This window comes from Saccostrea cucullata, unplaced genomic scaffold, assembly GCF_032062105.1.
Source record: "Saccostrea cucullata isolate Sc308-1 unplaced genomic scaffold, CSIRO_AGI_Scuc_v1 ctg181, whole genome shotgun sequence".
In the NCBI taxonomy this organism is placed as follows: Eukaryota; Metazoa; Mollusca; class Bivalvia; order Ostreida; family Ostreidae; genus Saccostrea; species Saccostrea cuccullata.
This window is the reverse complement of record NW_026936455.1, coordinates 21,459-48,244: the sequence shown is the minus strand read 5'-3', so window position 1 is coordinate 48,244 and position 26,786 is coordinate 21,459. Positions and strand designations below refer to the sequence as shown.

General features: G+C 34.3%; 1 protein-coding gene and 1 pseudogene across 1 annotated transcript; one reads left to right on the top strand and one right to left on the bottom strand.

The window, feature by feature from the left end:
• The first annotated feature begins 1,667 nt into the window (after window positions 1–1,667).
• LOC134245615 (uncharacterized) lies at window positions 1,668–25,508 on the top strand (annotated as a pseudogene).
• Window position 25,509: 1 nt separating this feature from the next.
• On the bottom strand, window positions 25,510–26,295 carry LOC134245626 (putative nuclease HARBI1; the record flags this gene model as incomplete). Its single annotated transcript, XM_062727889.1, has 1 exon — window positions 25,510–26,295. A coding segment is annotated over exon 1 (786 nt), but the record flags the coding sequence as incomplete, so codon positions are not given.
• Window positions 26,296–26,786: the final 491 nt, after the last annotated feature.

The window sequence follows — 26,786 nt, the reverse complement described above, 5'->3', positions numbered from 1 at the left end:
TTTTTCAAAATGTACAAACTTTTTTATATTTGATTAGGCAGAAACACCTTGAAAGCTGCCATATACCTTGTATACCCAATCAATTTAGTCAACCCCCACCCCTCTCCCATCAACACACACACACACCCTCACACAAACACACACACACACACAAACTCACCCTATTTTCCTGTTTTTGGAAATAGGCGTAGATGGCAAAGTTAAGATAAACATCTTTTGTAAATAATAATTTTGAATTTGTTCTTATACTGTAAATGTATCTGAAGACCTGCATCACATTGGGCTTGCGTCACGTACCCAACTTACGTACTAGTTTTACCATTATCATTTTTAGATAGCACTGCACGTGCAGTACTAGGCCTAGTGTTTTAAACACATCATTGCATGTATGTCAGTAGGAATTATTTTGTGTTTTAATTGGATTATACATGTATTTCATGAAGTTGGAGCTATGGCAGTCGGTAAGTACACGTTTTGGTATAGATTTGGGTAAAATAGTCTGAAATGCAACTGGTTAGGTTAAAGTTTAAAGGATCAAAGGTCATCCGATGCTGCAATAAGACGAATTTTACATTCTAAAGAGTTATCGCCCGTTATCGACGTTACATTCAGTTACAAGATACAGAATTTTTTTTCCTGGGAGGGAGGGGGGATTTCCAGACCAGAACTTCCTGAGAAGCAAATAAAAGGAGAAGTTATGGTGGTGTCTGTTTTCTTAGGTGGAGGGCATCCAAAGTCTTTTTTATATTATAGTCCTGCAAATTCGGGGGGGGGGGGGGGGGGGGGGATCTCAAAATACACTTCCAGTCCCTGTTAACAGTAATGGCAAATGATCATGTGACTCCTAAATAGTAGGAAACTTTTTCCATGGGACCATACATAATTTTGCACTTTTTGTGTTATTATGTTATGTAAATTTAATGGTATAAAGGTTTTGAACCCCCTGGAGGTCATCCCCACTCACCTAATGATTCTAATTGGAAATGTCCACAATACGACTGCATTAAATTAAATGAAAGTGCATCAATAATAAGATTGCTTGACATTTCATTCATCAACCTATCCTCCTAGAATTAGGAATGAAAATTATTCAAAGAGATGGACCACATTAAAGTATTTGTATATAGGCTATTAACATATTTTTTAAAAAATGTAAAACAAGCAGTAGTTTGCATACATGTCATAAATAAACCGGGGTCTGGGATTGGGTGAGGGGAAGGATCGAGTTCCTGTCTCTTTACGTCTTAATTGTTGAAAACTCCTAAAATGAATGTTGACCTCAAATCTGACTTGTCCTCATTATTTTTCAAGTGGTGATGTCTCCATTTGAGTGAAAATTCCTGAGAGGGATGTTTAGCAACAAACAAACAATTAAATGACATAAAAACACAATATTGATTTGCGTTAAGAAATATGCATGGGACTTTTTCCATCATAAATCTTCTTCTCAAGAACAGCAAGGGCATTATTGTCCCCCGTTTTGGGAGAAAGGGAGGGAACATTAAATCTTATTCGTCTGTCAGTCTGGCCATCTTTGACAGTGGCTGCGCTCCTTTGACTGTTCAGAACACTCCGAACATGTGCGGGGTCAATGGAGTGTGAAAGTACACTGTTCTCGGACAGTTCTTGCTGTCCACGTGCGAGAGGTAGTGCACCCAGAATTCAAGATGGCGACAAACTCACAGAACCGAGCGACGCTCTTTGAATGTATGGACTGTCATCGTCTGTTTCAGGATATGGAAGTATTTAGGGGCCATGCATGTGATGATCCAGGTAAATATAAACGAATTTTGTATGATTTTAGTTCAGATAACTTTTTCTTAAGTTTTTCTAACATGTGATCTCCAAAATATGCTTCGTGTACTATTTCTGCAGCATTTTTGGAAACTTTTAAATGCGTATCGATTTTTAGCTCTACTGGTCAGAGACCAGAAGAGCTTATGCGATAGTAATGCGTCCGGCGTCCGTCCGTCTGTCTGTCCGTCTGTCTGTAAACAATTTTTCAAAATGCTACTCCTCCTACAGTTTTGGTCTAATTTCAATAGGGTGAGTTCACCATGCATCGGACACCTACCTTGCTTCGGACAACTTTAGGCAATAAACTCTCTTTCAACTTAAGAGTTCCGTGTATTTATTTGTTTCTGTCATAAAGACGAAGATTTAAATTTTTTAATGATACCGATTGTGTTTATCATGCTGTGATAAAAATACCCCGCAAATGGCCTTGAAGTTACGTCATATTTTACATCATCAAAGGGGAATAACCCGAAATTTATGATTTTGCTATTTTTAGAGTTATCGTTCTTTTAAATTCGACTTCCACGGAACGAGTCGGACTTTGGTGAATTATGTCAAGGATTGGTAATTTTACATAAATTATAATTAAATTTCACTTCAGTGTTTGTTTAATTCTTATTAGAGCTGGTTTTCACTAGTATGCTATTTTCACCGTACATCGGACACAAATTCACCATGCATCGGACACTTTTCGATGCAAAGGTAAGCACTGCCATTTTCATACAGAACCCAGCTGACAGCTGTTTTTTGCGGGAAAAGAAAATAAAAACTCTATATTTTCAGTCAAAATACAAGTTATTGATATATGACGTCTGGAATTTTTTCTCAATTTATTTCTTCAAACCAGAGTATGATAAACCATGAGAAAAAGGCGCGAATTACGGCATTATAAGCATTTTAAAGCATTTCTAAGGCAGAGTGAGGTCTCCAGAATCGTTCTACATTTGTGCAATAATATCGTCGATTAAATTAATGTTGAGGGTTATTTCTTAGATAAAAGATGAAAATATATCCATATCAAGGATTTTAAAGCACTGTGATAAAGGTATGATATTTTTCCGGTCTCCATACCGTCTGTCCGATGCATGGTGAACAATGTCCGATCCATGGTGAATTTTCAGTTTTTTCTAAAAACTCGATTTTGGGGGATATTTTCTCAATAAACTGCATATAATTGTGTCCTAAATTGTTATTTTAATCACAAACTTAATGTTAAACTCCATTTTGATAATTTTCCGTCGTTAGCGATATCGCTAGAACTTGTTGAAGTACAAGGGTGTCCGATGCATGGTGAATTCACCCTATAACTTGGCACACAAGTAGACTACACTAAGATACATAATTCTGTGTATCGGTTTTTGATTTCGATGAACGGTGTTGCCGTGGTTACTAAAAATAGAAATTTCTGTGAAATTCTTTCAAAATGCTACTCCTCCTACAGTTTTGGTCTGATTTCAGTATAACTTGGCACACAAGTAGACTACACTAAGATACATAATTCTGTGTATCGGTTTTTGATTTCGATGAACGGTGTTGCCGTGGTTACTAAAAATAGAAATTTCTGTGAAATTCTTTCAAAATGCTACTCCTCCTACAGTTTTGGTCTGATTTCAGTATAACTTGGCACACAAGTAGACTACACTAAGATTCATAATTCTGTGTATCGGTTTCTGATTTCGATGAACGGTGTTGCCGTGGTTACTAAAAATAGAAATTTCTGTGAAATTCTTTCAAAATGCTACTCCTCCTACAGTTTTGGTCTGATTTCAGTATAACTTGGCACACTAGTAGACTACACTAAGATTCATAATTCTGTATATCGGTTTTTGATTTCGATGAACGGTGTTGCCGTGTATATAGAAATTTCTGTGAAATTCTTTCAAAATGCTATTTCGATGAACGGTTTAACTTGTTGCCAAAAATTACATAACTCTGTGGTTTTGAAAAATAGAAATTTCTGTGCGAAATTCTTTCAAAATGCTACTTGACATGACCTACAGTTTCACTGGTTTAATAATTACACAAGAATGATTAAATAAATGTGTATACCATTGCGAAACAGTTTTTGATACTAATCATTAAAACTAAAAGAAAATAATTAATTCCTACAGTTTTGATAACCATATAACTTGGCAAACAAGTAGAATATTCCAATGAACAGTGTTGCATGTAAAATTTGTAATATTTATGTGAATATACTCTGTGTATCAATTTTTGATTTCAATGAAATTTTCTTGAAGTGTTGCCTTGGTTACTAAAAATAGAAATTTCAAGCGTGCAAAATTCATTTAATCGTTAAAATTATACAATGTCTCTCTGACAAATCAATGATACGGGCGATGTAACTGAAAATTCTACATACAGTACTATTGATAGCAATATTACAGAGAATTTTTAAAAGTACAGTTTTGTGGGATTTTAAAAGAAGCTGGTATTTCAATATAACTTGGCACACAATATATAGACTATATATAAATATATATATAAGATATATATATATATATATATATATATATATATAATATATATATATATATATATATGTATTCATTTAAAATGGTTTTAGATTTCAATTAACTTTTTCAGTGTTGTCGTGTATCACGATTTAACTAAAAACTAGAAATTTCAGTAAAATACTTTCAAAACGCTACTCCTCCTACAGTTTTGGTTTGATTTCCATATAACAAAAAATACGTTAGGTGTACCATGTCTTTTTGATTAATCAAATTTAATCGGGTTCGATGTTCTTGAAAATCATACTTTAGACGCCATATTGGACAACGTGCAGTACTGAGGAATTGACTAAAACTTTTGCAGTTTGCGAGATTTAAAACTCTTAATTGCGTTTTTTTTTTACTTAACAAGGTATTGATAATTGGTTGGCATATTGTCTTTTACTTTTAATGCTTTAATATATGACATTATTATATAAATGATCTTGAACTCTGAAGTCAAGTGGAACTGTGTCTTGTTGTTTCGAGTTCCACATCATCATGAAGCTAAATACGTGTAGTGGTTTTACCGTGGTCTTTTTGTAGTTTGCGGAATTTTAAAAGACGATAAGCTGAATACATGTAACGAATTAATAGTTGATGTGGTAGTGTGAAAACGACACATTGGCCGAAACGCCATCTAGTATAGACGAATTTCACATTCCTAAGAGTTATCTCCCGTTGTCAGCGTAACGCTCATTTTTCTCACTTTGTCTTTTGTAAGATGCCCGTTAATATTTTTAAATTTTTAAAGGTTATAGTGCAATTTCGATATATACCTGTATTGCCAGAGTATGGGGCAACATGAAAAACATAATGAGCATATTCATATAGATTTTATTTTTAGGATACTGACCCATAAAGTTGGTAACTATCAAAACTTGTGGTTATTTCATCTGATATTTTAACTTACTGTGTAATTTTCTAATTTTCTTGTTATTAAAAAAATTTCTAGGCGCTTTATTGAATTCAATATGGGGGCACAAAACAAGCGAGGTTTATTTCGGCCATCTTTGTTTTAGACCAAAGAAATTTAATATGTATGTGAATCAGTTAAACATAGCTTAATTTGTAAATTGCAAGTACTAGTAGTTTTACAACAAGCTTCCTTGATTTCATGAAAATTAAAAAGTTTCTTCATCCGGCAGATACTTGCAGTGCAGAGAAATACAGCAATATGTGCTTGTAAATCGTGTCAAGATTATTCCATCTCCAATGCAAGCAATAATGAGAAATCGGGAATGATTTTTTTCTCAATTAAGTCTACCATTATGGAAAAAAAATGGAATATAGGACAATCAAAGAACAAAAATGAAAGAAAATTAAAAATGTAGAACTGTGACCATTTTGTTGAAAATTTTGTAGCAAATAAATTTAATAGATGATATTACATGTACTTATATATTTTATTTTACTTGTCAACGTGAAGGTTAATTGCAATCTTATTATTTTTCCCAATTTGACACAAATGTCGACAGATTTCCCCAATTGAAAAGGCCTAGGCCCCTTTTATATATTGTAGAAAAATCACTGATTGGTGGGATGCGTTCAAGATGTGGGCTAGCCGCTTACTCTCAATACTACATATACTCGCCCTCAATCTGAATACTCTGACTATATACTTCATATTGAATTCACTCTTTGAAATAGCACTTCTTATATCATAAATTTGATTGCAAAGGATGATGTGACATAACTGCAATCTGGGGCCCCTTTTTCCCACGACAAATTATATTTAATCTACAACGATGTTGGTAGTTTTCAAATATGAGTGAATGAATAAGACGCCTTTTGAATAGTTTCAATAGTTCAGACATATTTTATTTATAAGGAATACTGCATTATCTTTGGTTTTTAAGACCCTATCACAGCTAAATTCAGCCAGGTTTGTGAGAATATGTTCTTTAATGGGAAGAGAATGGGTGGGTCTTAGTACACTAGAGGGATAAACGTATCGGAGAAGACCTTATATGGCTATTATTATTTCGCACATAATCATTGTCAAATCCGATGACAGAATAACAAAACATGCTGGTTTACTACGTTTACATTTTATCACAGACACGTGTAGTTTTCTACATTTCAAACCTTCATAAAGGTCAGTCAAGGCTGTTTCTATTTCAGACTTGTCGAAATTTTTTAATTGCTGTCAGACATTTCGTCTGACACGGTCGAATGTTTTGTCGGACCAGTCAAACTTTTGTCAGACCAGATACTTGTACGTTATTTTGATGCCGGTAAAATCATATGAATAACAGCACCAAAATGTCCTTTATTATTTTCAATAGACTTCAATCTAATAAGTTTCCTTTCTTGGGATAGAGAGTCTTGAACATAAATGACATGTTTTATGACTTCGCTATAACAAATTTACTTAGATAGCGTCAACATGCTGCGTTATTAAATTTGCAATTACGCTCATTTTTTTCAAACGGTCATCTGGACCGAAGTTTTCTTAAATGCTATCGGTCCAGACAAATTTTTACCGGCCTTGCTGACAGGACCGACGGATTTCGACAAGTCTGCTATTTTATAATACGCATGAATTTCCAGCATTTACGTTTCTTAGGACAAGAAATGCACATGAAAGTTGTATTCACTGATACTTGGGAATATGTGTAGACCTAGCGAATTGCTCACCAAACATACATGTACTACAAAACTTTGAATTAATGTATATATTTATCAATTGTATGTAACTGTATATAAATTTTACTGTGATCTCGGAAATTGTAGATATGTGTCTAATCTTTGACTCGGATGCATAAAAATATTATCCGAACCCATTAAAATTCCAAGCATGTTTCAATAGTATTTTTGTAGTAATCACTCGTAACGAGTTTCATTTAGCTGATTGGTCAGTTATGAATTTATTCTAACGTCAGAAAATCTAGTTCCGTCGATCTGTTCATAATAGGAAAGGCTAGCTAGATTTTTAAACATAGCATGTGAGTGCAGTTAGGTACAATTTTCTCTTTTCCACATATAGGTAGATTTCAATAAAATAAAGTGACCAGCCAAAGGAGAAAATTGTACCTACCTGCGCTCGTATATTTTAAGGGCTTCAAAGAGTGGAGCGGGGTTAAAATGCAATGGGAACTGGATGTAAACATGATACCCCTACCCCAATAAAAGATCTATGTATTTCAAATCATGTTTCTATTTTTGTTAAAAATAGTATTCTATGAAGTTACACATATCAGTAATTTGGTATATACAAAAATTTGAGTAAAATTTAGATATTTGATTTTTAGCTCACCTGGGCCGAAGGTCTGGAAAAAACCAGCCGTGTGCATGCATATATGATGTTTGATAACCATGCATGTCAATCTTTTTAAACAAAAGAGTTTAACTTCAAAGAATCTGGGTGGATTAGGCGAGTCATATGCCCACACAGATTTTGTCGCGCTGTAAGCATATCGGAAATTTCATAGCTGTACATGTACGATACGATTTACCTAAACATTTAAACTTTGTACAGTACCGTCCAAATGACAATTTCTATATTTTTAGATCTTGCGGTTATCACTACAATATTTTTTTTTAACGTGATGCTTTTCATACTGCGTGTTAATTGTTCTATCAAATATGTTTTCAGGGGTTTGGAGATGGTACGCTTTACCTTTCCTTTTAACTGTTTTTGCATGCAGAAACGCCATATCAAAATATATACACATGTATCTTGAAAACTTGTTTATAATAGGAAATATATTAATTGACCGTAAATAAATTCATCATCTTATCTATTCGTTTTTAGTGAAAAAAAATATATTTATCTAAATTTCAACCTGAACTCAAAAAATCGTGATTCGAACACTCGCGACAAATAACTAAGTGCTTCAACACCGCCGCTATGACTACTGAGCCACGAAGTCACACATACAGTGCCTTTTAAATAGCAAACAGTTCTATATGTATAGCAAACGCACAATTGGACTTGGAGTATTTTGAGAATATGTTCCGAAATTTAAGTAGGTAAACTAACTTTTTAATATAGTTCTTCGAATTTTTTTGAAAATTTAAGTTTACGAAAAAATGTAAACTATATAAAAAACACAGTTTTAACATTCCATTTCTATCATTTTTATGGTTTCTAAAGCATGTTACCATTTTGGTGGATTAATTATAGGGGTGTGCAATATTATCGGTATATTGCGGTATTATCCATTTATTATGAAAATCAGAAATTTCATATTTATAAAAATACATTAAAAACTTCCTTTATTGTAGAAACTGTTAAAATAAAACTGGAAACTTCTAAGTCTTTTTCTTTCTCGTTGATTCCTTTTCCAGAGAGAAAGAGAGAGGAGAGAGAGGGGGGGGGGGGGGTGGAAGCACACTGTTGCTTTTGAATATCTTAAAATAAAAGTTTGACTTTAAAATAAAATTTATAAGGAAGAAAATATATAAAACATTTTTACAGGGATTCTCAATTGAATCTACACGATCGACATCGTGTACATATGTATATTACAAGTAAATGGTCATCCATGTTTTCACTTGTAGCAGTAATTATAAAAATGCCATTTTAAACACCTTATGTTTTAACATTATATATATATTAAAACAGGCATTTCTATTATACATTTTTATGGTTTTCTTTCTGGTTTTTTAAATTTTATTTTGTAACATGTTACCATTTTGGTGGATTATATGATCTGTACAATGTGAAAATTCTCCAAGAGAGTTTGTACTGGAATTTGATTAAAAGTAAAGTGCAATTTGGTGTGCATCAATGTCATCCCTCCTCCCGCTTTTAAACTTAAAGATAAATTCAAATAGTCTTTGAGCTTGACAGCATTTCAAACATTCTGCTCAAATTTATTAATGATAATTAATCTACAATATATTGCAATATTCAAAGTAAAATATTGCAATATATCGCAATATGGATTTCCTTCGCAATACCCAACTCTAATTAATTACAATTAATTTGTATGTCATTTGATTCAGGTTTTATCTTTAATGTATGTATATGGTTATAAATAACACCCAAATTTAACAAAAAGTTGAATTTGCAAAAAAAAAATTTAATCAATATTTTACCTGCCCTTGCGTAGGCATATGACTCGCCTAACCCACCCAGATTCTTTAGATAAGACATGCATAAAATTTCTGCGAAAAGTCATAAGCATATGAAAGAAAACAAATAACGAAAATTTGAGGTGTATGTTTATTCATTAGAAGGAGTGATAATAATTTGTGGGTGAATAAATTTTGATGTGGGCCCCAGAATTGCAAGATTTAGTAGCCGACATGAGGATTACAAGTTAGTTTAAAATCCTGACAGCTCTTTTTATCTTTGTAATTGATAAACATTGGAAGCTCATGCTAGGTACAAAGATTGCTGATGCCCTGAGGGTGTGTCCTGATCTTGACCCAAAGTCATTTCTGCAAGTTCAAGGTCACTGACAGTAAAAAGTGTTGTTCTGACCCTGACTTCCTTATAGAGAGTCTTTGGAAAGTCATATTTTGAATAGATATTGTTATAATCAGAGGGTGCATCATGACCTTGGGCCAAGGTCATTCAGCCAACTTCAAGATCACTGACAGCAAGGGTATAAAATCCTTGTTTTGGCAATAACTTTGTAATGGAGAATTATTGAAAGCTCAAACTAGATACTAGATACAAAAATTGTTTATGAATTGGGAGTGTGTCGTAATCTTTACTGAAGATTTCTCTGACAAGTTCAAGGTATCTACGGTAACAGGAAAAGTATTTTAAAAATATTTTTATGCACACGGATCAATAGATCCAGGGTGTATATTGTTTCTGTCCTGTCTGTTTATCTGTTTGTCTGTCTGTCTGTTGTCAACTTTAACCTTCGCCAAAACTTTTGAACCATAAGAGATAGAGACTTCATATTTGGTATGCATACTCCACAAATAAAGTTCTTTCAAATGACATCAAGGTCAATGACCTTGTGACCTTGACTGTGACATATATGCTAAAAATAGCTTTTTTAACTGTTTGTGATAACTTTTGAACCATAAGAGATAGGGACTTCATATTTGGTATGCATACTCCACTAATAAAGTTCATTCAAATGACATCAAGGTCAATGACCTTGTGACCTTGTCTGTGACCTATATGCTAAAAATAGCTTTTTCCTCTTTTTGCCATAACTTTTGAACCATAGGAGATATGGACTTCATATTTAGTATGCATACTCCACTAATTAAGTTCTTTCAAACAACACCAAGGTCAATGACTTTGTGACCTTGACTGTGACCTATGTACTAAAAATAGCTTTTTCGAACTTTGTTGACGCCGGGCGCATAGTGTTTTACAAACACATCTCGTTCCAAACTGTAACATGGCAAAGGAGATTTCTTTTCAAGGTCCCACATGGTACACTTGAAGTTGTGTCCTGACCTTGTCCAAACATCTATCTAGCAAGTTTAAGGTATCACTAATATAAATAAAAATGGAAAATTCATGACTGGTCTATAATTTTCTGGGGAAATATTGGATGATATCCATATTTTACTAAGAGATTACTTCTAACCATAGAATTTTGAATGGGCCTGATGAAAAGAAATTAAAAGGGGGAGCCGAAGGCACAAGTGAGCTTTTCTGATAAAAATTTGTCTGTCGTTGTTGTTGTTGCTGTAAACTTTGCACATTTTCATCTTCTTCTCAAGAACCACTGGGCTAGTTTCAACCAAACTTGTTAAATCTTCTCAAGAACCACTGGGCCAGGAAAGATGAAACTCGTGTGGAATCATCCTTAGGTAGTGTAGATTCAAGTTTTTTCAAATCATGCACCCCGGGGGTAAGGTGGAACCAAAATGGCGATCAAAGTTTTACAAATGAATATATAGGAATAATCTTTAAAAATTTTCTCAAGAACCACTGGGCCAGGAAAGATGAAACTCATGTGGAATCATCCTCAGGTAGTGTAAATTCAAGTTTGTTCAAATTATGACCCCTGAGGGTAGGGTGGGGCCAAAATTGCCGATCAAAGTTTTACATAGGAATATATAGGAAATTTTTTTTTTAATTTTCTGAAGAAGAACCACTGGGCCTGGAAAGATGAAAGTCATTTGGAATCATCCTCAGGTAGTATAGATTCAAGTTTGTTCAAATTATGACCCCTGAGGGTAGGGTGGGGCCAAAATGGCCGATCAAAGTTTTACAAAGGATTACAGTAAAACTCGTTTAGTGCGAACACAGATATTGCGAATTTACGGATATAGCGAAGTAATCTTGGATCCCCAACAGTATAAATTTAATGAATTTCTAATACGGTTATAACGAATTACGGATATAACGAAGTAATTTCATAGGTCCCAGCGACTTCGTTATATCAGAGTTTTGCTGTTTATTGGAAAAATCTTTAAAAATTTTCTCATGAACCACTGGGCCAGGAAAGATGAAACTTGTGTGGAATTATCCTCAGGTAGTGTAAATTCAAGTTTGTTCAAAATAGACCCCCGGGGTAGGGTGGGGCATAAATGGCATTTACAGTTTTACATAGCAATATATAGGAAAAATATTTTAAAATCTTCTCTTCAAGATTCATAGGAACAGGAAAGATAAAACTCAAATGGGATCATCCTCAGGTAGTGTACATTCAAATTTGTTCAAATCATGACCTCTGGGGGTAGGGTTGGGCCAGTATGGCCGATCAAAGTTTTACATAGGAATATGCAGGAAAAATCTTTAAAAATCTTCTTTTCAACAACCATTGAGACAGAAAAGATGTAACTCATTTGAAATTATTCTCAGGTAGTGTAGATTCAGTTTTGTTCAAATCATGACCCCCGGGGCTAAGGTGGGGCCAAAATGGCCGACCAAAGTGTTACATAGGAATAAAAAGGGAAACCTTTAAAAATCTTCACTTCAAGTACTTCAAAGCCACAATTACATGTAGTAATATTTATGAGGAATCATCCTCAGGCAGTGTAGATTCGAGTTCCAAATCATGATTTTCTGGGGTGTTAAAATTCAAGCCCCCCCCCCCCCAGTAAACTTTCAGTTCTGATCTGATGTGTGCTTTTTCCTAGCCAATGTGCTTAGGTGAGCGCTATTGCCCCTGGGCCTCTTATTTTAAATTTGCTCACAGTAGCTTTACACATATTTCTAAATCCACTATCAATAATACAGGTACTTAACTTGGAACTTGTGTGTTCTTTTAGGATAAAACTATGTCAATTTTTGAAAATCCCTTATGAACTTAAGGCCCTAATATTGTGAGGATGAGGTTTTTTGTTGTTGTTCACAATTGTTTATAAATTTCTTAGATGCCAAGAAAGGGAAAAGCATCCCAAAGAGCCAGAGATAAAGTTCACAGCAGATGGGTAGCAGAGACTGCCTCAAAGGATGGTAACGATTCTGTTTCAGGTGCAGATCCTTTAAATGCCTTGAAGTTGGTACCTCTTCAAGGAAGTCTGCCTATCCCAGAGAGGGGTAACATAGCTATGTCTGACTCGCCAGCGTGCGTTTGTACACCAGCGAGTGTACCTTCACCAGTGTGTGAAGCAGGGCAGACGCCACTAACTGACTCGCCGCGATGCGTTTGTACACCAGCGAGTGTACCATCACTGTCAGAAGTGGGTGATGCAGTTAGTAAGACAAATCAGAAAAGGTGCAAGATTCAAAATGAGGAAAATATACAAAACAAAAATGAGAAAGAAATACATGAGAGCAAAATAGAAAAATTGGAGAACACAAATGAGAAAGAAATACATGAGAACAATATAGAAAAAATGAGGAACAAAAGTGAGAAAGAAATACATGAGAACAATATAGAAAAATTGAAGAACAAAACGGGGGAAATGTCGGAGAACAGAATGGAAGAGAAATTTCATGATGTCAGAAGCAAGGAATCGTACCAACAGAAAAGAAATATTCAATTAGAGGCTGTGAAAGAAAAGAGACATAAGGCACAATTGGGTATGAGTATTGGTACTGGAATATTTTTATCTGTGCAGGGTAACTTTCATCAAGGTTGTGCGGATGTTTTTGGAATTGCAAGTGGTAAACAGTGTGTGGCTAATGCATTATCAAGCATAATTTTTTCCAAGGTAAAAATTCAAAATGCTTGGATTTCATCAGATATTGACAAAATTTTGACAACTGGAAATGAACTTTATGGTTATTTGCAAGCAAGTTCAACTGTGCAGCATGAATATTTATTGATAAATGAACTACCAAGTGAGATAGAAGTTTACGACAAGTTATTTTCAGTGCAAACTTTTGAACCACAAGCTGGTTTGATTGGGAATGATGAAAGATTGAGAAATGATAGTGAAACATTTGGCATGTCCATTCTCGAGGCATTGCAAAGGTCATTTGAAATGGCAGAATGTTCATTTGTTTGCTTTGGAGGAAATGCTTTTACTTTGATGAGAGTTGGAAAACGATACTTTCTTTTTGATTCCCATGCACGAGATCCAAAAGGATTACTTGATGCTAATGGAAAAAGTACATTGATTGGAATAGAGACATTAGAAGGTGTGGCACAACATTGTTTGCAGTTGGCATTATCTCTCTCTATTGACCAAAACTCTCAGTTTGAAATAACTCCGGTAAATATAGCTGAATTAGGTACAGATGACATACAAATAGAAGAGGAAAGTTCATCTGATAGAATAGCAGAAATTAAAAAAGGTGATGTCCTTCTTGACAGATATTTTGATGATCAAGAATGTAAACTGAAAGATATGGTCAAAAGAAAGGAAAAGGAAGGGAAGATCAACCACTCTAGAAAGGAGTACATTAAAACTTACATGAAAAACTGGAGGAAAAAAGAACATGCTAGAAATATTGAGAAAGAAAGAGACAAAATTGCAAAGCAAGAAAAAAGATTAGACAAGAAAAAAAGAAACATTGAGAAAGAAAGGGACAAAACAGCAAGAAAGGCAAAACGATTAGACGATGAGACAAGGCAAATTGAGAAAGAAAGAGACAAAAGAGCAAGACAAGCAAACCGATTAGACAAAGAGTCAAGAAACATTGAGAGAGGAAGAGAAAAAAGAGCAAAACAGGAACAACGATTAGACAAAAAAATGAGATACATTGAGAAAGAAAGGGATAAAACAGCAAGACAAGCCAAACGGTTAGACAAAGAGACAAGAAACATTGAGAAAGAAAGAGACAAAACAGCGAGACAAGCCAAACGGTTAGACAAAGAGACAAGAAACACAGAAAAAGAAAGGGACAAAACAGCAAGACAAGCCAAACGGTTAGACAAAGAAATGAGATACATTGAGAAAGAAAGAGACAAAACAGCGAGACATGCCAAACGGTTAGACAAAGAGACAAGAAACACAGAAAAAGAAAGGGACAAAACAGCAAGACAAGCCAAACGGTTAGACAAAGAGACAAGAAACACAGAAAAAGAAAGGGACAAAACAGCAAGACAAGCCAAACGGTTAGACAAAGAGACAAGGAACATTGAGAAAGAAAGAGACAAAACAGCAAAGAAAAATAAGAGAAATGACCCAGTATTTAGACTTTCTGAGAAAGAAAGAGAGAGAAATGCTAAGCAAAAAGAAAGAGCGAATATAGACGTATTGAATAATGAACGGGACAGAGATGTCAGAAGAAAAAGAAAGTGTAGGGAAGATTCTGCATTTCTTGACTTGGAACGCATTAGAAAATCTGTGAAGAGAAAAAACAATGATTATCGAGAGAATGAACAACTTAGAGAAAAAAGTGCTAAAGCCTACAAAAGAAAAGATCCTCAGTTTTGTAGTTTGGAAAATATTGCAAAGAAACGCAGAAGGAATGGAAGAACACTGGCAGAAGCAATGTTAGTGTTTAATAAAAGAATAGAAGAAGGACCATTATATGTATGCACTTGCTGTCACCAGACCTGGTTTTCTCATTCAGTTGTTGATAGCAACTTTCTAAGAAAAAATTTACCACCTGAAGATGTTGCAAAATATCTCACCAATTATGTTTCAGTTGGAGGAAAAGAGTGGATTTGTTTAACATGTAAGAATTCAATACAAGAAAAGAAAATGCCAAAGTTGTCAATAGCAAACCATGTTCAGTTTCCTCCCAAACCTGAAGAACTTGAACTTTATCAGTTAGAAGAACGCCTCATAGCTTTACGGATTCCATTTATGCAGCTAAGAGAGTTGCCTAGAGGAAGACAATTGTCTATAAAAGGAAATGTTGTTAATGTTCCAGTAGATATCCAACCAACTGTAAACTCCTTGCCAAGACAGTTTGACAATGACATTACAGTGCCAGTCCGCTTAAAGAGGAGACTAAGTTACAAAACTTGTGATTTTGTGGAAAATGTGAGACCACAGCATGTCATCATTGCATTACACTGGTTGATGAAAAATAGCCAAATGTACAAAGATGCAAATATTCATTTAGATGATGAATGGGAAGCCAGAATAAATGCAGATAGCAGTGAAATTATTTCAGAATATTTTAACACAAGTACTTCTGGGTGTACTGAAGGAAGAAATACAAACCTTGATGGCACATTGGATGTGTTAGAAGAGAGTCATTTTGAAGAAATTGATGAAAGAGAGGGGAATTCTGGCAGCTGTGACACATTACTGGATGATGCAAATCCTGTTCAAGATCAGGTATTTACGTTTGCTCCAGGAGAAGGACAAACCCCATTGAGTCTGTACACTGATAAGGATGCAGAATTCTTGTCTTTTCCAACCATTTACTGTGGTCAGAGGATGACATCAAATGATGATCGTGAAGTTAAAGTTCATTACAGTGATCTTGTGAAATGGGAATTAAGAAACATTGACAGACGTGCAGCAAACAGTGTGCCAAATTTATTTTTCAAAATGAAGAAAATTCAAATGAAGCAGATATCAGACAAAGTCAATCTTGTATTAAGAAGATGCAAGGGCACAGAGAAGAAATTAACAGCTGGTGATGTTCTCAATCAAGAAGTACTTGACAAGATCACAAGATTAGATGAAGGATATTACATTTTTAGAACTTTACGTAACAGTCCTCCGTATCTTGAGGCAAAAAAGAAAGAGTTGTTTGCAATGATTAGACAATTGGGATTACCAACATGGTTTGCATCTTTATCAGCAGCAGATACAAGATGGCCTGAGTTACTCAAAACTCTTGCTCAACTGAATCTCAAGAAATCACTAACTGATGAGGAAATAGAAAATATGACATGGGCTGAAAAAACTGACTTGGTACAAAAAGATCCAGTAACATGTGTTCGCTTTTTTGATCATAGAGTTCATGTGTTTATCAATACTGTTTTGAAAAATGAGGATCATCCTGTTGGGGAACTGATAGATTTTTTTTATCGTGTTGAATTTCAGCATAGAGGATCACCTCACATTCATATGCTCATGTGGATAAAAGATGCTCCAAAATTTAAGGAAGATTCAGTTACTGAAATTGCCAAATTTATAGACAAGTATGTATCTTGCTCTGCAAACTATGCTGATGAAAATGCAGAATTTGTAGATTTACAAATTCACAAACATTCCAGAACATGTCGGAAAAAAGGAAAAGACATTTGTCGATTTGGATTTCCTCAGCCTCCCATGGATTCAACATTGATCTTAGAACCTTTATCAACAGATGACCTAGATTCAATGAGATACAAAGAAATATTTGCAAAGGTTAAGAAAGAATTAGCAGATATGAAAGAAGGGAAAAGTATTTCTTTCAATGAATTTCTACAATCCCTGAATCTGGAGAAAGAAGATTATATTAAGTCAATCAGAAGTTCCCTTGATGGACCACAGCTTTTTCTGAAGAGAACCCCTAGTGAAATAAGAGTAAATCCTTATATGAAAAATGTTTTGACAGCATGGAGAGCTAATCATGATTTGCAGTTTGTGTTGGACCCATATGCATGTGCCATGTACATTGTGTCCTACATTAGCAAGTCCCAACGTGGAATGAGTAATCTGCTTGATCAAGCATGTAAGGAAGCAAGAGAAGGAAATATGGATTTGAAAAAACAGGTTCGGCACATGGGAAACAAGTTCTTGAATGCAGTTGAGATAAGTGCACAAGAAGCTGCATACTTAAATTTACAATTGCCTTTGACAAAAAGTTCAAGAGATGTTGTATTCATAAATACTTCACCACCAGAAGAAAGAACTCTTCTATTGAAATGTAAGTCTGCTTTAGAAGAATTGCCAGAAAATTCCACAGACATCCATGCAAGCAGTCTGATCAAGCGTTATTCTCAAAGACCAAGGCAACTTGAAAACTGGTGTTTAGCAGATTATGCTGCAGAACTAGAAATTGTATATCCAAAAGAATTCAAAGAAAATGATGTTCTAGAGCAAAATGATGATTCTGAAGATGATCAAGAATTAAAAGACTTGGAAGATGAAGAGATCGATTCAGAGCTGATTAGGATAGTTTTGAAAAATGGCATCATCATAAGGCAAAGGAGGAAGGCGAAGTGCATTCGTTATGTCAACTACTCAATCAAAGTTGATTCTGAAAATTATTATAGAGAAAAGATTTTACTTTTCCATCCATGGAGAAAGGAAGAAATAGACATTAAAGGAAACAAATCAACTTATGAAGAAAAATACAACCAACTGAAGAGTTTTATAGGTGCTAAAGTAAAGAAGTATGAACGTAATGCAGAGGAGCTTGAAGAGGCACAGAGGCAAGCTGAGGAGGTTGATGTACAATTTGATAGAGTAGCACCTAATGCAGAGCAAATGGAACAAGAGGACTTAGATGAAGGGAGTAAGGAAAGTGAGGCATTTGTGTATTTTGACCCAAAGCGTCCAGAAAATCACCAGAACTATGACATTGGAGTAGATCTTGGATTACCTAGTAGTTCTACTAATGATGATCAAACTCTTCAGTACAAAATGACCAATGAGTTGTATTTTCAGTTAGTTATGAAGTTAAACAGAAAACAAATGGAGTTTTTTACTCATGTGCTTCATTGGATTAAAACCAAAAAGGAACCACTTAGAGTTTTCCTAACTGGTGGTGCAGGAGTTGGAAAGTCTGTTGTTGTAAGAGCTTTGTATGAGGCACTCACAAGACACTATTGCCCTACTGAAGGGGAAAATCCAGATGACTGCAAGGTTTTACTTTGTGCTCCAACAGGAAAAGCTGCATTTAATATAAAGGGACAGACAATACATTCAGCTTTCAAAATTCCAGCAAGTCAGGGATTTAACTGCAAGCCCCTTGATAGTGAATCTTTGAACAGCCTTAGAACAAAGTACAAATATTTGTCAACAGTCATCATTGACGAGGTTTCAATGGTTGGAAATTCACAATTAAATTGTGTACATGAGCGTTTGAAGCAGATAAAAGGCAGTAAAGAATACTTTGGAGGTATCAATGTCATTTTGATTGGGGATCTTTTCCAGTTAAAACCAGTGATGGATGGATGGGTTTTTGATGACTTGAAGAAAAACTTTGGACCATTGGCAACAAACTTATGGCGGGAATTGTTCACAATGCATGAACTTACAGAAATAATGAGACAGAAAGATGATGTTCATTTTGCTGAGTTGCTTAACCGTTTACGAGAAGGAAATCAAACTGAAGCCGATATAAAGAAGCAGCACTGTGTAATGACACAATCAGAATGTTTTAGAAATGTTACTTGTATAGAAATGAAAGTGTGAATGCTCACAACCTGTATATCTCAAGGTGAAAAGGTCAATGCTCATGATTCTGTAGTAGGAAGGGAAAATTTAATACAGCATTGTATACAAGAAATGAAAGTGTGAATGCCTACAACAACCAAGTGTTTCTGCTTAGCTGATGGTGAAAAGGTCAATATACCAGCTTTGCGTCTTTCACTCTGTAGTAGGATGGTGAAAAGGCACTTGAATTACCAGCTCATGATTCAGTAGTAGGAAAAATGTTCCCATAGAAAATTGGTAATACAGCACTTGAATTTGCCAGATGACAAATCTTTGTTTTAAACAGCTGGATTGGCTAAAAATTGCCCATAGCACTTGGTCTCCAGTATGAAATCACTGTTTATGTGTTGAGGATGGGCTCACAAATGGTACATCATGTAAGGTAGAGTACATAGAGAGGAGACAAGAAAGCACTGAAAGGCCAAGTATAATATGGGTTTCTTTTGATGACAGAAATACTGGAAAATCATGGAGATATCAGTATAGACATTTGTTTGGGCATGAGGTAGATAAGTCTTGGACACCAATATTTGATGTGAGAAGGAGCTTTCAGTACCTGAGACACACTGTTGTTCGTATACAATTTCCATTGCGACTTTCTGCTGCCAAGACTGTGCACAAATCTCAGGGAGACACAATGGATCAAGCTGTAATAAATCTTGATATGAATCCAAAATTTACATTGCCACACATTCACTATGTTGCACTAAGTAGGGTTACGAAGATTACAGGACTTCATATCTTGAGTTTAAATGAAAACAAAATTTGTGCATCTGAGAAGGTGAAAAAAGAAATGAGTAGGCTACGGACAGAAGCAACATTACAGTTATGTTATCAGCCCATGGATTCTACAAACAACCAGACCATAAACATTGCATTTCAGAATGTGAGATCACTGCATGCCCATTTTGCAAGTTTCAAAAATGAGCCAAATCTTCAACAGTCTCATATAATAGGAGTGGCTGAAACTTGGTTGTCAGCATCAGATGAAAACGAAGATTATGGATTGGAGAACTACAGCATGTTCAGGTTGGATTTTGCATTGAATCAGCAATGTGGCAGACCCCATAGAGGCATTATTACATACATTAGAAATGATTGTCAAATCATTAATCATGTGAGCCACTCAGACAAAGACTTAGAATGGCAGTACATTGAAGTAAAGTTAAAAAATGAGAATTATCAAGTTGTTGTGCTATATAGAAGTCCAAGTTCTACTGTTGAAAGAACAAAAAACAATTTTATCAACAAATTGTCCAAAGTTATGAAGAATCAGCAGAATGTAATCATTATTGGGGATTTCAATATAGATCTATCTCATGGAGGCTCTTCAGTGGCTACATACATGTCTGAAGCTTTCAGTTGTAAACAGATTGTGTCAAAGTCAACCCATTCTTCTGGATCATTGATAGACCATATTTACACAAATGTGACATGTAATTTTATCACTGATGTCATTGAAAGTGTTTATTCTGACCACAAAGTAATATATACATCTTTAGCTAGAGATATTTGAAGGATCAATTGAGGAACAATTGAGGAAAGAAAAGGTCATTTTATTTTTTTCAATTTTAAAGGCATTGAAGCCAATGCCTCTTCAATGAAGTTTGCCTCTCCCAGAGAGGGAGGGGTAACATAGCTATGTCTGACTCACTGTGTATGTTTGTACACCAGTGAGTGTACCATCACCAGTGTGTAAAGCACTGGGTAGGTGCCACTACCTGACTCGCTGCATGCGTTTGTACACCACCGAGTGTACCATCACTAACTTTGTGATGTAGGTGTTTTTGGAAGTCATTCTCATGAGGTGTTCTTCACTTAAAGTGTATATCCCTCAGTATTTATTTCCCACTGAAATTTTTGTGCCCCTAATGCTGTATCATTAATATTTTTTTAAATTACATGTATAAAAATGTTACATCTTCAAGATTACTACTGAAAGAGAATTATCTTTGATATTCTGTTCTTTTCATGATATTTGTGAATACATGATATGACTTATGTCAAATTTAATTTGAGTGTCTACAAGTGCATGAAACTCTTTGCTTTACATTTATATAATGTATATGAATCAACTATATGCATGCCATACTTATTACTTTTAATGGAACTAAGAAAGCCATTATGTTTAATAAATGAGAGAGACTTTTTATATGTTTGTATAATTTTTAAATTAATTGTGCTGAGGGATACACATTAAGTGATATTTGTTTTCTTGCGTGATATAAGCTCCAAAAAATAATTACTGTACTTGCTAATTTCATTTTTATATTAATGCCTCTATCATACCCATAATAACAGAGTTGTTCATTTGCTTGTAAATATTTTTACTTTGGAACCTTTCTGAAAAGGTTATGCAGTTTGTTTTGTTTTTATCTGATTTTTACTTTATTTATTAATGAGCTTTTTTGGAGATGGATGTTATTCAATGTTATTTTCATTGGTAAAAATTGTTATATTATACAGTAAAACTTGTTTTCCAAGGAATATATATCACAGATATAGTGAAGTCATCTTAAATGCTCAGTTATATATTAAATAAACGAATTCCATCTATATAGTGAATTGTCAATATATTAAAATAATTTCATAGATTTCTGGAAATGTACTGGGTTTTTATTTTACATACTAGCTGCTAGCAGAAATATAGATACAACTGTAATAATTTCTGCTCCAAATAATTTGCTTTATTTCTAATAACATATTTATTATATCAATATCTTATAAATACTAAAGCTTGTGTATATGATGTATAATCCAGACAATACTGAAAATATTCAATGCATCTATATAAGAGTACATATAAATGTTTGTATTTACTGATGTGACATTACTTTCAGGAATATAGACAATAATTTTTGCACCAAAGAATTTGCTTTTGTTCTTATAACATATAAATTACCATAATTATTGATGTCTTACAAATGAGAAAACTTGTTTATATGACATACATTCCTGGCAATACTGAGACAATGCTTAATGCATCTACAAAATAATGTGCAAATGCATGTATCCTGCATACAATGATGTACAGTGAACTATTATTGCTGCAATATGACAATTAAAGCTGAACAAAATTTGAATTGATTATGTAATGTTCATAGTCATTGAAATTATATGACAGTATCAATATCACATTTTATGACATACATATTTATATCCCTCACTAAGTCAATCTTATGGTTTTTGTATATCACATTCTTTAGCTATTATGAAAAATATGTATACTGTAAAAAGAAGGTTAATGCTTATAGCAATGTGATGTAGATTTGAAGTATATATCTGAAATATTTTGTGTAACAAAATTTAATTTAATTGGTAACCAATTTTTGAACAAACACTGCTGCAAGATATTGCACAGATATTTTAAAAAGACATATTGAATATGTTACATGATTTGATTTTATATTGTACTTAGTTAAATGCAAGCATTAAGTATTTTATAGTTGATATGCTTTTAATTTTCATGATTCTTAAAATCAATACTGAATTTTCAATCAGGACAGATTGTGTTTTGATTTGTCAAAAAATCATTTTATGGATTGCATTTTACACTTCTTTGCACCACATTACCATATATTATGATAAGTGTATATAGTTAAAAAAAGAGAGTTTAATAACATATTTATAGACATGCATGTTATGAAAAGAAGGATATCGCATAAATATATATGCAGAGGTAAACCATTTTAAAACAAGTCAAAGTCATATAACAACTATCTGTAGCATACAGAGAAAGACTTATGAAAATTATGAGTATATAGAAGGATGACAACTAAACTCAAGAATTGACTGCACAATATAAGTGCCCAAAGGTTATGTTTCGTTGTTTCGTATATATGAAGGTCAAACCATTTTTAGCTCATTGTAAACAACATTCAACTGGAGCATGCAAAGGTGGGAAATATGTTCTAACAACTTTTTTAAAAGATTAAATCAATTTTTTTGTCTTTTTACATTCATTCGTGGATACCTGAGACCATGGTAACTATGGAAACTTATTCAACACTTTTCTGCGCACGCGTACAATGGGAAGAAGGAGGTATTTTCACTGGCCAGAAATTATTTTTACTTTTATTTTTCCCCATAAAAATATAATTTTTAGGTTCTGAAACCTGGGAGGTAAACCATCCCATTTGTCTTTTCCCCTTTATGCGTCATGTTCCAATAAGAGTCAAGTATTATTCATCAAGTATATACTATGATTATGAAATAAATATTGAGAGGTGAGTATAATGGGAAGAGGGAGGTCACTGGCCAGCCTGTAAAGGGAGGTAAACCATCCCTCTTCATAATGTTCCATACACTACTTATCAAGTATATACTAATTGAATGTAAAACATGATTGACGTATAATATATTTTAAGCACAAAATACTTAAATATATAGAATTTGAACATGGATTTGTATGTCAAAGAAGAGTGAATATATATAATAGCATATACTTCAAATTATGATCTGTCCTGCTTCGTGTAATTTACAGGATTTAAACACACTTTTCATATTGTAGTAGAATACAATCAATAGAATCAGATGTTACTTATTACCTGTGTATATATTATTAACAGTTGAAGATTTTAATGTATTCATACTTCCAAGCTGTTTTGTCACTAAATATTATACAAGTTTTGTTCATGACTATCAGTATCAAAGCTAATGTCTAACAGTGTATTCTTTATATGCTTATAATTATTACAAAACTGATTCTTTTTATTACCATTTCTAGTACCTAAGTTCAGAATATATAAATTAAATAAACAACATTCATTTTGTCTTATGTCTTCTCTCATTGCAAGCTTGTATTTACAAAGTGTCCAAAGGAGAAAAAATGCTATAAATTATGAATTGAGTTAAATGGTTCAATTGTTCATGGAGCATTTGGCAAACCTCGGCTGATTCTGTTATCTTCATCAAGTGAGATTAGATGAGCTACAAATTGGCTGAGATGTACCAAATGGTTTCATGGGGGTTATCATAATGACTGTAGAATCTTTCCATCTTGTATCAGACAGACAACTCAATCATTAATGTCTACTACAAGGTACCTGTATTGGCATATGATCCACTGATTTGCATAGAAAACTGATAATTAAATTTTAATCTCAAAATCTCAGACATATAAATACCTCCCACCTCATTTCTGCCTGTTCAATCAAACCAGTAGAAATTTTCAATGCCTATATTATCCTATATATATATTTGCAAAATAGGGGGGGGGGGTAAGTCCCCCCGGTTCCGACGCCTATGTATCTAGTACTAGTAGGCCTATCTTTACCTATCTTGGCCAGAAAAAAGTGGGGGTATTGAGCAAAGTTCTTACCCCTAAAAACATTACTAAGTACCTTGACATTGACAATCATAATTTTTTTTATTTATTTATTAAACCCGTTTTGGAGAGCATCAAGGTAGTAAAGTATTAAAGTTGTGGTTGCCGCTTTCACTTTTAGGGTATGCTACATGGTTATTTGAAAAAAAGGTTAATGAACAGCTGATAAACATGCAGTTGAAATGCAAAAGATTCAAATGTTTTGCCCATGAGTCTGTAACAGTATGTATACTAATGGCTAAGGAATTTGGGTGTTAGTAAAACTGTAAAGTAAAAGTTACATCTTCTTACTCAACAAATCAGTATACAGTAGGAAAAATATATTTGTTCGGTTAATTTTATTCATGTTCTGCCTAAAATTTATGCGAAAAAGAAAGTAATAATACTATTTTCTCACTCGCCCGCTACTACTTTTTTCAGAACAATAAAATTAATTGGTAAAGTCTTAAGGAACAATGTCAGCTAAATGAAAGGGCTATTAAATAAAATTTATACAGTTATCAGGATTGGGTAATGAATCATACATCCGATATAGATGGTATTAAATACCCCAGAAAAGAAATACTCTATTTATTAATTTTACTCTTAACAGGTAGTGGTGGCTATGATTGCGCAACTCTGCAGCAGGAGGACGAAAGCCTTGACCTAGAAGGAGAAGACGGGCGATCCATTGAGTTGGCATCCGACTCAGCTGTCCTTTGGACCAGACCTGCCACACTCCTACTCATTAATCAATATAGAGAAAACGAAGAATTGATAACTAGTGGGAAATTGAGAAAAAAGGCTCTCTGGAACAAAATTGCTGCAACTCTTAAAGAAAAGGAAAATGTAATTTCAGTCCAGGTCAAGTAGAAGGGAGATGGAAAACTTTAATGCGAGGATTGAAAAACGTGAAAGACCACAACAAAAAAAGTGAATCCGAAAGAAAAAGTCATCCTTATGAAGATGAATTAGATTTTATGTCGGCAAAGCCCAACATTCAACCTGAGTGTGTAATTGGCACTAAATCCAACACTGAGACAAAGTCAAACACAGAAACCAAGTCGAACACGGAAGCCAAGTCGAACACGGAAACCAGCACGGAGGAAAGCAACACAGGTAGGCCTGACACTCCTTCAACTTCTACTAAGAGAAAATGTGTGTCTCCTGAAAAGTTAAATGAGAGTTCTAAAAGACGTCGGTCAAATGAAGTTGTAGAAAGTTTGGAACAAATTATGAAGAATGAGAATCAGCGTTTTGAAGAACAAGTGGAAAGGAGACACCGCAAAAAAATGGAAATGTTTGGAAATTTTTTGGAAATTCTAACGCCCGCTCAATTGTCACTCTTGTGCCGGAATGACGATAGTTGTAATTTCTCTGTTGGGGTGTCAAATGGCCTGTGTCACGATAAGGAGTAAGCAACCAGCTTCTCAAAGGATAGGCTCCATCTCCAAGAAAATGTCCATTGCCACAAACTGCCAAACCATTTTCCCATATATCTGTATTCTTAAAAACCTTGGCATCATGGCAGCTTCCAGGCCAACCTGCTATGCAGTGAATGAATCTAAGGTCCTCTCTGCAAATTCCTTGCAAGATAATTGAGTAAAACCCCTTTCTGTTGACATAAGTTTCTGGATGGTTTTTAGGTGCTTTTATTGCAATATGAGTTCCATCTAAAGCACACAATACACCAGGAAAATTTTGTTTTTGTTCAAATTTGTCCATTATTTCCTGGCGTTCATTAGCAGAAGGTAGTAAAATAAAAACTTGTTTTAGATGATTAACAGAAATGTCAGTGATCCTTGTTCGACATCTAATAACAGAGGACTCTGTAACATTAAATCTGTCTGATATGCTGTGAATGCTATCTTGGGTTGCCAAATACCAAAGGCTAATTAACAAGTGTTTATCTGTTGAAATAAATTCTCTTCCACCCGTCCACCCAGGTTGTAACTGTTGAAAGTGGGCAATATTTCTACATAAACATTCAATTGTTGCTCTGGAAACCCGAAAGAAACGTCGGAAGTCATCTAAGTTGTGGAAGGGTACCGTTTCCTCCACATACAATTCTATTCTTGTCTTATTATTCCTTGCCCTGTAATACATTTAAATAACAATTATATTAGCTCATTATTAATTAAAGAGTTTACACATGTACATAATATTAAGCAAAAAATGACCCTTATAAACCTCTCTTTATTTTCAAAATATATCATCTGTCTGGTTTTAATCATTCTTGTCCTATTTAATTACAATACAAAATGTACAAGCAAAAACATAAGATAATTCTCGAGTTTGAAATCGTTTTCCTCTACTGAGACCCCCCCCCCCTTTGCGCGCCCATAAGCAACACTCATTACTGCTTGTTATATTCTAGATTTAGATATTATTTAAAATCACGTTTGATAAATAAAAAAAAAGTTGTACTGGTAAAAACTGAGGCAAAATTTGAGAAAATGTCTATTAATAAATAATAGGACCTGTGAACACTGGTTTACTCACGTTGACAACAAAGTAGCGGCAAATAGTTGCATAAATCTTTGAAAATGTTGACGTGATTCCCCCTCGTTTTCAAGCAATTCATCCAGAAAAGTTGC